Source organism: Metopolophium dirhodum, chromosome 1, assembly GCF_019925205.1.
Source record: "Metopolophium dirhodum isolate CAU chromosome 1, ASM1992520v1, whole genome shotgun sequence".
NCBI lineage: Eukaryota > Metazoa > Arthropoda > Insecta > Hemiptera > Aphididae > Metopolophium > Metopolophium dirhodum.
In genome coordinates this window covers 78,283,386-78,297,219 of record NC_083560.1, presented here as the reverse complement: position 1 = coordinate 78,297,219, position 13,834 = coordinate 78,283,386, and the positions used below count along the sequence as shown (strand labels likewise).

At 27.6% G+C, this 13,834-nt stretch overlaps 1 protein-coding gene across 2 annotated transcripts; it reads right to left on the bottom strand.

Annotated features, from left to right (window-relative positions):
* Positions 1-2,232: 2,232 nt before the first annotated feature.
* Positions 2,233-13,728, bottom strand: LOC132936599 (facilitated trehalose transporter Tret1-like). Of its 2 annotated transcripts, XM_061003355.1 has the most exons (6): positions 13,621-13,728; positions 13,518-13,557; positions 13,255-13,390; positions 6,744-6,929; positions 4,064-4,894; positions 2,233-2,915 (listed from the first exon to the last, which is right to left on the bottom strand). In XM_061003355.1, the coding sequence occupies exons 2-6, from the start codon at positions 13,551-13,553 to the stop codon at positions 2,674-2,676; spliced, it is 1,431 nt and encodes a 476-aa protein (XP_060859338.1). In that variant the 5' UTR covers positions 13,554-13,557; positions 13,621-13,728; the 3' UTR covers positions 2,233-2,673. The 2 variants fall into 2 exon arrangements, with proteins under 2 accessions (XP_060859338.1, XP_060859337.1); XM_061003354.1 differs by having other exon boundaries at positions 13,518-13,699.
* Between the last annotated feature and the right edge of the window lie 106 nt (positions 13,729-13,834).

Sequence of the window (13,834 nt, the reverse complement as noted above, 5' to 3'; positions counted from 1 at the left end):
AAGCCAAAACAAAACAAAAGAAGAAAAAAAGAAATAGGTACCTATAGTTTACTATGTAAATATACAACAAGTTATAATAATGTATTAACTAGAAAGAATAAATATCAATATATTATTACAAAAAAAAATTATAAAATTAATAACTTTGATCACATAAATCGTATCGATACTGTCGATACTTTAATATAAAATTAAAAAGGTGGATAAGTGGATGTCGCTCTGCTGTACGGTAGGTTACAAGTGGGTCACTGTAATGGATGGTGTTAAATTTGAATTCAATGATATAATATCATTGTATAAGAAAAACGATTCTGAGCGAAAACGGTCAGTCAGCCTATGATTTTACCAAGTATATTTGATGATATTATTGTGAATAAAGTAATTTATATATAACCTATTTACGTGGAGCCTTGTTTTAAATTTTCAATCCTTAGCCATAAAAGTTAAAAATGTATAAATTTTTAACTACAAAATAATTAATAAATTATAAATTTGATAAATGTTGTCAAAATTTGAGCTTTAAATGCTTATAAAAAAAAATTGTGCCTATGTATTTTTAATATTTTTCAACTGCTATTAGAACGATATATCAGGAGCTTTATATTAAATTTTCACGCTTTTTTACCCAACAAATAAAAATTTATTGATATTTATAGAAAAAAAACTAAAAAAATTGAAAACTGACAATGTCCGTAAACAGCTCAAAAAGAGTCAAAATATTTTCAACATTTTATGGTGTATAGAAAATGCTAATATAAACATTCAGTGAAATTTTCAAGTATCTACAGTCATTCGTTTTTTAATTACAATAAAATAAGAAAATTGTTACATGAGAAATCGAGTAAATATCAAATGTTGTAAAAATATAAATTTCAGACGCTCATAAAAATTTAATTTAAGTTTCTTCTAGACATTTTTTTTTTGATAAAGGTAGACAAACTTATGAGTAATCTTATATTACATTTTCAAATCTTAGATTTAAAAAGAAAAATTTTTATGAATTCTCATCAAAATAATTTGCTATTTTTCGTGATTTTTCCGTATTTTGTCAAAATTTGAACTTTAAATGCTTATAATTAAAAACTGTGACTAAGGATTCTTAATTTTTTTCATCTGCCTTTGAAACAATAACCTGGGAGCCTTCTATTAAATTTTCAAGCTTTTTTACTCAACAGATAAAATTTTATTGATATTTATAGAAAAAAAAACTAAAAAAATTGAAAACTGACAATGGCCGTAAACAGCTCAAAAAGAGTCAAAATATTTTGTAAATTTTATGGTGTATAGAAAATGCTAATATAAACATTCAGTCAAAATTTCATGTCCCTACGGTCATTTGTTTTAGAGTTACACCAAAAACCAAAATCGATTTTCTCGAAAACAGATTTTGCGTAAAAATTCCCGTTTTTCCTTAATTTTTCTTTTGTTTTTCACGTCGCTTGTGAAAACTACTGGGAAATTTTTACTTTTGACCCCCCAAAGTACCAACTAGATTCACTTTCCTATCAGAAAAGTTACTATTGAAGAAAATCCAAGCACTTTTACTGTCTTAAAGGTGATGACAGACACAAAAATAAAAAAAAAATAAAAAAATAAAAAAAAAAAACACACATCATTGTAGAATCAATACATTCATCGCTTCGCTCAGAATCTAAAATGATACAATAAATCAAAACTTTATTTGAACTCATAATAGTATGATCATTGTACTATGTGAAATGTGAATTATTGGCACATTATAATGGTTTTATATTTTGAATTTGAATTTCATAAACTCAGATCATCGATGTTATGTTATGATCCACTTATTTTATTTATAATTGTATAATATACATTTTTTTTTTAAAAAAACAGGTTATAATATAGGTATAATATATATCTACATAGATAAATAATGTAGTTTGATAATTTATTGTAATAAAAAAATATTTTTATTGGATGTGTGTATTTAGTATTTATCGTTTTATAGTATTTACTACCGTAATTGACGTTCGATGAACATTTTGAGAGTTTAAAAAAAAATTCAATTATATAAAGATCAATTATATTTCGATAGCCAATGATAGTGCTTTAACCACGAAATAAATGTCCCAATATTCACACATAATTGTATTTGAAGCTCTTAATTTGTACCGCTAATTACTAAGTCAATTAAATCGGTATTTATATAGTGTTTGATAATAGCTCAAGTATTTGAGATTAGAAGATAACAACAAATTGAAAACGTAATAATCCTGACGTTTAATATTATTTTTAATTGTTTTTGTTAAATTAATAAACAAACAAATCACCTCTTGAATAAGAGTAAGGTGTCTAGTATGTATTGATAAAAATTAAAAATACACACGAATTACATACCACGTGATTCAGCTTATTTAATAAAAATCGAGTTACTATAGATAAACGATAATCTTGTATAGTTATATAGAGTGTAGAGTGCACACGTCCAGTTCCAGAGGCAAATAAATTATTTGATTTCCTCGTCAGATATGTTGATTTCCAATAATAAACAATTGGCAAATATTTTATCAACGCAATAATACAATATTAGTAGAACTAATAATAACTCAATATAAATAAAATGATATATATGTATCGATGCTTAAATACAACCACAAAAAAACCTATAGTAAAAAATATGTTTGGTTTCCATAATTATATAATCAACGTAGATTACGGAAAGTCGATTTTATTAATTTTCTCCTGTGATTCGAAGTATAACAATATTTCGTCTAGACTTTTCCCCTTAGTTTCGGGCATAATAAATATGGCAAATAACACGTTTAATATACAGAAGAAAGCGAATATTGACCAAATGATTTCCACTCCTAAATTTAAGATCAGTGATGGATATATTTTGCAAATCATAAACCAGATAACATATCCGCATGTCTGTACAACTCCATTCATAACACCTGAAAGAAATACGAATATAATATATAAAAAAAAAACCAAATAACTTGTACTGCTATAAATTAGTCGAATTAATCTTGGACATTGTAAGTTAGGTATGTATAATATGTACAATGTACATACAATAAAATAACACATGCGATTATTTGTAACATCAGGGACATGAGTTGCGTTTGTATAAGTTATATTATTATTGTTAGGTAGGTATTAAACAATTTGTATGTAATTTATTTAAACTCAAAGCAGATACATTTTATGTAATTATATGGTATATACATAAATCTATTATCTATGATTAAGTTAAAATTATAAGGTGTATGACAGGAGAAGGGGTTTGCAAACAATAAACGGGCAATGTGGAGAGATGTCCTGATGCATTCAGAAAAAATCCCCGTGAGGTGGTTCTAAGAAAATTGAACATAATATAGTTAAGTGATCAATCGTGGGCTGAATGCCATTTTTTAGGGTGATTAATGCCCTTATATAGTCATATACCTATGTTACATATAATATTACATGACTTATATATTGTTACATTGTTATGTAGGTACCTACAATAACAATGTGGCTAAGAAGGCAGGAAAATGGGTAGCCGTATTTCCTTACACTTTTACGAAACTAACACGAAAAAAAGGTAGGTAGGGGTAGGATAAATAAAGTGGCCACCCTATGGTTCAATGAATTATTTTTACACTTTTTTTAATTAAAAATAGTTTAAAGAAATATTTCAATAGCTACTCTAGTACCCTTTTAAACGTAAAAGGCTACTATTTCTTATGAAATTTGTTTTATTTTAATATGAAAATATTTTGTAAAAAAACTCTACAAAGTGTCTTTTTTACTTATACTGATCGAGTAAAATGATCAGTCACTGTAAAGATATTATTTGGACCATATTTTGACTAATATTATATTATGTTTCTATATTATAATAATATCCATTTGGATAACCCACTAAAAATGTTTTGAATAACATCAATACTTAGAGTGAATAGAAAATCCTTTGCCCGAAACGATGCCACTAAAAAAAACTTTGATCTAGCATATAATATACATGGCTGAGCTATTCAAACAAACATCGTTTAATGCATTGAAGATTCTGATCATTCTACATACTGGATTGAATAAATATAATCGAGATTATTATTACCTTTTACTTCCATCGGGAAAACCTCGCCGCATAGTACCCAAGGCATGGGAAGAATACCCAGCAGGGCGAAAAACATGAACATTACAAACGCAACAATGAGCGTCATCTCAAACGGCGGGTCCTGGACGCCCGCGAACGCCCTCATGTAGGCAACTACTGTGAGCAGCGAGATGGCCATACATCCGCCGGAAACCACGACGAGCGTCCGGCGTGCGACACGATGCATCGCCGCGAAACCAAGGACTCCTATCACCCGGGCCAAGGACAGGAACAGCGAAACAGTGTTGCTGTCCCATGGCATCTTGCAGTCCCTGACCACGTCCATCGAGTAGAACAGCAGCACGTATACGCCACTGCACTGCTGGCAGACGAAGAACGTCAGCGTGATCACCGTCGGCAACCACACGTTGCGCCGCAAGAAAAGCGACCAGTACGGCGACGACGACAATGACGTGGGTTCTGCGGGCGTGGCGTGCATGTTGTCGTGCACCGCAGTGGCCACGGCTGACTGTTCGACCACATCAGCCGATGCATCTGACGCGTGCGTCATGTTGCCCAAGTCCAACCACCTGTCCACCTCGTCCGCCTCGGCAGCCCGGCCCCTTGCCCTGAGCCAAATCGGTGGTTCCGGAACCATGAACAGCGTTAGGAAATTGACCACGCTGACCACCAACATGATACCGGATATGGTTTGCCACCGGCAGTACATGGCCAATATGCATTCCGCCATCATGCCCAGGCCTACGGTAAATGGGACCAGCGTTATGTACAGCGGTCGCAGGTTGGTCGGGGAAAGTTCGGAAATGTACAGAAAAGTGCACGTACTCACGCCTGTTGAGCGAAATCGTTTGAGTTAGTTGGTAGGTAGTAGAATTATTTATTTATTTTGACTAAATACGAATTTATTACTTCAGGGACACCGGCAACTATATAACGTCAAGAGCCAAAAGATAAATATAAATATTTCACGTGCCACAGTTTGAATAGGTACCAACTTTATTTTATTTTGAACATAGATGTATTGTCATTTGTCATATCAAATTTAGATTATTTAAGTTCATGATTTTTAGGTGTGTTCATTTAACATGGTTTCTATAAGCAAAAAACGTTGTAATCCGTTGTTTTCAGTACATATAGGTACTCGTACTATCTTAATTCGAGGTTTCTATAAGTTAAGTCCAATTTTATATAATTTAAATAAAATTCAAAGCTGTTAAAAATAATGATGATAACAATAAATAATAACCTACAAATAATAATAACGAGACATTGATAAAATATTATCGCATCAATTTAGTATTATTATTAAACATCGTATAATATTAACAAATAACAAGTAGGTAGGTTGGTAGTCGATTAAAGTAAATAATTGTAGATATCCTTCTATTTATATGATAATTCCCAATCACTTTGTTTCGATTTATCTTAGGTTAGAGAATTATTTATCTTCAGTTATGCATATTATGGAATTACAAGTGATTGATCATTTGTGTTTTGTTTGTGGTTATAATAATTTTTCATTGTTATTTTGTTAAGCATTATATGCGTTATGTATACTTAGTATCTAATGTATTATTCCAGACTGAAATAAGGCAATGTAAATAATTTTATGTAAATCTAGGATATTACGTAACTCTTTATTAATACATAAAATATTTCCTTACGCACAGAAAAAAATAATTTTGTAATGGTTTAAAGTTAAAGTTGACCATATTTCAGTAATTTAAATTTAATAATTACCTATTAACTATAGCTCATCGAGAATTTTTGTTGGTTGGCACTGTGAGTGCGTGAACCTATTATTACCATATCAACACGAGGTTTCCATTTTAAATGTTCATCAATGTTATTACACATAAGTATTTTACTAAACTAGCACGCGATAATGTGATATATTAATACAATTTGTATTATATAGGTAAGTCAATTATATTCTTCTCCTTACATTTATTACTACCTATTTAGGTAATTTAATCATATCATGATTTGCTCTGGTGAGTTCAGACTAGATAAGACTAGACTTATATAGTATTATTCACGACTATACAAACTCTATACTACACAAGACACATTTTGGCTTCGAGCCACTATAGGCACTTAGTGTCTCAAAAGATCCATCTGACTGAAATACAGTCAGGAACGGGAGGATTCCATGAGACGTAGATACGGAATACGGGTTTTGCCATCTTATCCGGAGTGTATTATCCGTTCCAGTGGCCTGAGTGTCTCGTGTGAAAGATCTCTTAGAGTCTGTGGAATCACTGTTAAATAAGTATCACATTATCACCAGTGATACCAGACTATCCTAACCTCAATATATCCAGGACTCATCATGTAATTTAACATATATAACAAAAATTAATTCTACACATTAACAACTACATGATATGTACATGATAATATTATTATGTATTATATGTATTATTATTGTAATATTGTAATTGTAGCATTATAAAAATATTAAGTTTCTTGACACAATTAGCTAAATAGGACAATTTTATTTTTGTGGTGTTAATGCATTTTCAGATAAACTGTCAGTGATATTAAACATATAACCCAATATTACCGAACACGCATGTTTTATATTAATGGAAATATTGTAATCGTACAGATTTGAAATAACTTATTTTATGACTATTAACCATACAATTTAGAAATAACACAATATTGTAAAACTCACCAAACGGGATTCCAAGTATAATTTTTCCAATTAATAGTGTGGCATAAGAGTTAGAAAATGTAATTGTTAGCCAACCTAATGCCATTGGTACGCTTATAATTTGAATAGCTTTTCTTCTACCGAATTTGTCCGTTATAATTCCAATTATGAGTAGACCAATCGGACATATAAGTATCGTAATACTTGCTGAAATAAATTATAAACATTTTTTATTACAAATTATTTATTGTATTTTAGATTCTGAGCGAAGCGATGAATGTATTGATTCTACAATGATGTGTGTTTTTTTTTTTATTTTTTTTTTTATTTTTGTGTCTGTCATCACCTTTTAGGACAGTAAAAGTGCTTGGATTTTCTTCAATAGTAACTTTTCTGATAGGAAAGTGAATCTAGTTGGTACTTTGGGGGGTCAAAAGTAAAAATTTCCCAGTAGTTTTCACAAGCGACGTGAAAAACAAAAGAAAAATTAAGGAAAAACGGGAATTTTTACGCAAAATCTGTTTTCGAGAAAATCGATTTTGGTTTTTGGTGTAACTCTAAAACAAATGACCGTAGGGACATGAAATTTTGACTGAATGTTTATATTAGCATTTTCTATACACCATAAAATTTACAAAATATTTTGACTCTTTTTGAGCTTATTTTTATTAAATAAGCTGAATCACGTGGTATGTAATTCGTGTGTATTTTTAATTTTTATCAATACATACTAGACACCTTACTCTTATTCAAGAGGTGATTTGTTTGTTTATTAATTTAACAAAAACAATTAAAAATAATATTAAACGTCAGGATTATTACGTTTTCAATTTGTTGTTATCTTCTAATCTCAAATACTTGAGCTATTATCAAACACTATATAAATACCGATTTAATTGACTTAGTAATTAGCGGTACAAATTAAGAGCTTCAAATACAATTATGTGTGAATATTGGGACATTTATTTCGTGGTTAAAGCACTATCATTGGCTATCGAAATATAATTGATCTTTATATAATTGAATTTTTTTTTAAACTCTCAAAATGTTCATCGAACGTCAATTACGGTAGTAAATACTATAAAACGATAAATACTAAATACACACATCCAATAAAAATATTTTTTTATTACAATAAATTATCAAACTACATTATTTATCTATGTAGATATATATTATACCTATATTATAACCTGTTTTTTTAAAAAAAAAATGTATATTATACAATTATAAATAAAATAAGTGGATCATAACATAACATCGATGATCTGAGTTTATGAAATTCAAATTCAAAATATAAAACCATTATAATGTGCCAATAATTCACATTTCACATAGTACAATGATCATACTATTATGAGTTCAAATAAAGTTTTGATTTATTGTATCATTTTAGATTCTGAGCGAAGCGATGAATGTATTGATTCTACAATGATGTGTGTTTTTTTTTTTTATTTTTTTATTTTTTTTTTATTTTTGTGTCTGTCATCACCTTTAAGACAGTAAAAGTGCTTGGATTTTCTTCAATAGTAACTTTTCTGATAGGAAAGTGAATCTAGTTGGTACTTTGGGGGGGTCAAAAGTAAAAATTTCCCAGTAGTTTTCACAAGCGACGTGAAAAACAAAAGAAAAATTAAGGAAAAAACGGGAATTTTTACGCAAAATCTGTTTTCGAGAAAATCGATTTTGGTTTTTGGTGTAACTCTAAAACAAATGACCGTAGGGACATGAAATTTTGACTGAATGTTTATATTAGCATTTTCTATACACCATAAAATTTACAAAATATTTTGACTCTTTTTGAGCTGTTTACGGCCATTGTCAGTTTTCAATTTTTTTAGTTTTTTTTTCTATAAATATCAATAAAATTTTATCTGTTGAGTAAAAAAGCTTGAAAATTTAATAGAAGGCTCCCAGGTTATTGTTTCAAAGGCAGATGAAAAAAATTAAGAATCCTTAGTCACAGTTTTTAATTATAAGCATTTAAAGTTCAAATTTTGACAAAATACGGAAAAATCACGAAAAATAGCAAATTATTTTGATGAGAATTCATAAAAATTTTTCTTTTTAAATCTAAGATTTGAAAATGTAATATAAGATTACTCATAAGTTTGTCTACCTTTATCAAAAAAAAAATGTCTAGAAGAAACTTAAATTAAATTTTTATGAGCGTCTGAAATTTATATTTTTACAACATTTGATATTTACTCGATTTCTCATGTAACAATTTTCTTATTTTATTGTAATTAAAAAACGAATGACTGTAGATACTTGAAAATTTCACTGAATGTTTATATTAGCATTTTCTATACACCATAAAATGTTGAAAATATTTTGACTCTTTTTGAGCTGTTTACGGACATTGTCAGTTTTCAATTTTTTTAGTTTTTTTTCTATAAATATCAATAAATTTTTATTTGTTGGGTAAAAAAGCGTGAAAATTTAATATAAAGCTCCTGATATATCGTTCTAATAGCAGTTGAAAAATATTAAAAATACATAGGCACAATTTTTTTTTATAAGCATTTAAAGCTCAAATTTTGACAACATTTATCAAATTTATAATTTATTAATTATTTTGTAGTTAAAAATTTATACATTTTTAACTTTTATGGCTAAGGATTGAAAATTTAAAACAAGGCTCCACGTAAATAGGTTATATATAAATTACTTTATTCACAATAATATCATCAAATATACTTGGTAAAATCATAGGCTGACTGACCGTTTTCGCTCAGAATCGTTTTTCTTATACAATGATATTATATCATTGAATTCAAATTTAACACCATCCATTACAGTGACCCACTTGTAACCTACCGTACAGCAGAGCGACATCCACTTATCCACCTTTTTTTTAAGTTAGTATTTCAAATTTGAAATCGAAATTGTATAAAATACACATAATAAATTGTACCTAAATATTAGATTCTAAAAAGAGCAATGAATGTTGTATTGGTTTAAAAATGTTGTTTTAGATTTTGAGCGAAGCGATGAATGTATTGATTTTACAATGATGTGTGTTTTTTTTATTTTTTTTAAATTTTTTTTTGTGTCTGTCATCACCTTTTAGGACAGTAAAATTGATTGGATTTTCTTCAACAGTAACTTTTCTGATAGGAAAGTGAATCTAGTTGGTACATTAGGGGGTCAAAAGTAAAAATTTACCAGTAGTTTTCAAAAGCGACGTGAAAAACAAAAAAAAAATTAAGGAAAAACGGGAATTTTTACACAAAATCTGTTTTTGAGAAAATCGATTTTGGTTTTTGGTGTAACACTAAAACAAATGATTGTAGGGACATGACATTTTGACTGAATGTTTATAATTGCATTTCCTATACACCATAACATTTTCCAAATATTTTGACTTATCTTGAGCTGTTTACAAACATTGTCAATTTCCATTTTTTTTAGTTTTTTTTTCTATAAATATCAATAAAATGTTACCTGTTGAGTAAAAAAGCTTAAAAATTTAATAGAAGGCTCCTAGGTTATTGTTTCAAAGGCAGATGAAAAAAATTAAAAATCCTTAGTCACAGTTTTTTTTATAAGTATTTAAAGTTCAAATTTTGACAAAATACGGAAAATCACGAAAATTAGCAAATTATTTTGAGTTGAGAATTTATAAAAATTTTTCTTTTTAAATCTAAGATTTGAAAATGTAGTATAAGATTACTCATAAGTTTGTCTACCTTTATCAAAAAAAAAAATGTCTACAAGAAACTTAAATTAAATTTTTATGAGCGTCTGAAATTTATATTTTACAACATTTGATATTCACTCGATTTCTCATGTAACAATTTTCTTATTTTATTGTAATTAAAAAACGAATGACTGTAGATACTTGAAAATTTCACTGAATGTTTATATTAGCATTTTCTATACACCATACAATTTTGAAAATATTTTGACTCTTTTTGATCTGTTTACGGACATTGTCAGTTTTCAATTTTTTTTTTTCTATATAAATATCAATAAAATGTTATTTGTTGGATAACAAAGAGTGAGGGTTTAATGCAAGGCTCCTGATATATTGTTACAATAGCAGTTGAAAAATATTAAAAATACATTGGCACAATTTTTTTTTTAAGCATTTAAATTCAAATTTTAACAACATTTATCAAATCTAAAATTTAATAATTATTTTGTAGTTAAAAATGTATAAAATGTTCAACTTTTGTAACTAAGGATTGAAAATTCAAAACAAGTCTCCACGTAAATAGGTTATATATAAATTACTTTATTCACAATAATATCATCAAATATACTTAGTAATATCGTAGGCTGACTGACCGTCTTAGCTCAGAAACGGTTTTCTTATACAATGAGATTATACCATTGAATTCAAATTTAACACCATCCATTACAGCGACCCACTTGTAATCTACTGTATAGCAGAGCGACATCCACTTGCCCATCTTTTTTATTTTTATTTTGCATACACATAGTACTTTTGTTTATCTCAAGAACCTTTTTATAGTGGACAGAATGCAAAACCAGATTAAAAAAAATTTTGAGCGATGATCGTTAATTTGTCATTCTAGGATATTTTATTATATAATATTATATTCTTATTAATAATACGGTAGCCGGTAAGTTGAATTAATATTATTTGCATATTAATATATTATCATACTGCAGTATGTGTATATAAAAATATATACTTGAGAAGTTTCAACTACCCACAAATAATATTTTTAAATTACAAAAAAATAACTAAACTCATCATTCTTGGTTATTTAATATTGTGTTATTTCCTCCCAAATTTGAAATTAAAATAACTATTAAACAAAAACTGTGTTAATATATTTTTTAGAATTTTTGGTTAAGGAATAAACAACATACGCGGAACCTTGATTTATATTTTTAATCCTTAGGTATACAATTTGAACATTTTATAAATTGTTAACTATTAATTAGTTTATATTTTTATAATTTTCATTTGAAATTTAAATTGTATAATCATTGACCTAAATATTAGTTACTAAGTGGACCGATGAATGTTGTATAGGTTTTAAAATGTTGTTTGTTTTTTTTTCATTTTCCATATAAATTTTTTTTTATCTTAACAAATTATTTTATACTATATATGATGCAAAACCAGATTTAAAAAAAAAATGAGTAATTGTAAAGTAGAGACATGTAAACATTTTCAATATATTTTGCCACTTCTTCAGCTTTAAAGACTTTTGAAATGTTTGATTAGTATACGTTATTTTTTTACTTATGAATATACAATTAATAAATATCAAAAATATAAATATGTAAAATTTATAATAGAATTTTAAATTTTGACGATAAGATATGGATAATGTGTTCTAATATAATTCGGACTTGACACATTCGCAATTAGGTAAACTATTGTTTTTTATCAATTAAATTGTTTCCAAGTATTAAATTAATTTTATACCATGAACTCATTAATATCGTTCTACGTTGGTACGTTGGCATTGATTTATAAGTTTATAAAAGTTAGTATCGATTAAAAAAGTTAAAGTATTTAACGAACATTTAAATTACTTTGTCAATAAGTTTTTTAGAACAAAATACAAATATTTGAACTATTTAAAAATTAATAAAATTCAATAATTTTGAATGTCTATAAACAATGTCTAACAACTCAAATAGAAAAAAATATTTTCAAAATGATATCAGGTCTTGAAATCGAAAATAATATCAATATTTTGTATAGACTATGTGACTCATTTTTTAATTATAAAAAATAACAACATCGATTTTTTCAAAAATTGGCGCCCTATAAATATTTCCGTTTTTCTATAATTTTCACTAAGCACTAATTATTAGATACTACTTAAGATAAATGCATTTTTACAGACCCAAAATGTTATGATTAGTATCACTCTGCTCAGAATCTAAATATTTAATTAATAAATTACATTGAACTTATAATAGAGTCAAACAGATTCGTGCAAAAGTTAATTATTAAGAATACGGATATCGAATGATAATTTAATTTAATATTTTAATACGTTTATTATATTGGTCTAGAGCTATTTTGGCACTTAATGAAATCAGTACACAAATTAATATACAGTCGAGTGGCAATAAGATACTTCGAAGTCGAAGAGAGATAATAAATCACTTTTAGATATGTATTATTCAAGAAACTTAATTCAAATTTAAACAAACCTAACCTCATGGGAAATAAAATAAACAAGTTGTCACATTTTTTTAGTTATCAAGGTTAGAGTTGCCGTAACTCGACTGTATAGTCGGTTAGTCAGTTAGTTGTTTGGGGGTATTCGCTAACCTTATACCATATAGGTAACTTAAAATGTAACCTCAACTCATATATTTCATATATTTTGATAACATAATATTTTATGTGGTACACGATTCCAAAATTATTGTTGATAGTAAACCAATATTAAGGTATTTGAAAGAATGAAAAGTATTTGAATACATTTTTAATTTACCTCTACTCAAATACCTAACAATGAAAGTATTTATATGATTAAAAAATATAATATTTATTATACATATATGTATAAATGCCCAATAATCCACATACTTATCCAAGATTCCTCTTCGATACTCAAATGAATTGTTGACGAAGGTTCTCGAAGTTGCGCCAAAAGTGTAGATGAAAATGTATACAAACAACCAACAGTAAATTGAATGAAGCACATCATGGTGAAACAGAATATCTAAATGTAGCACAAAATATAAAGTAAGGCGAGAATAATATACGATTTCAATATTATCATAGAAACATAAATCTAAAAAGTTATATTATAATTATAAATATATTATGTTGTTGTTGTTTATACCCACAAGTTTTAGATGACATTGTAATTTTCCTTTCTTCATTTTTCTAAAAAAAAAAATTGTGAATAATAATTAATTCGTGTATTTTAAAACTAATATAGGTTTTTACAAATTGATTGTAACAAGCTGGTTCGTATTGTGTAGGAATCGACTTCACACTCGGAAATCGGAATGTAGTGAAATCATAAGCATCAATTCGTACTCATTAAAATTGTGTACATGTTACAAATTAAATTGGTTATCAGTAAGGCGCCACTTGATAGATCTACTAACACATCGAAAACAAAGTAATTTAGTAATTATAATCTTAGATACAGGGTGGT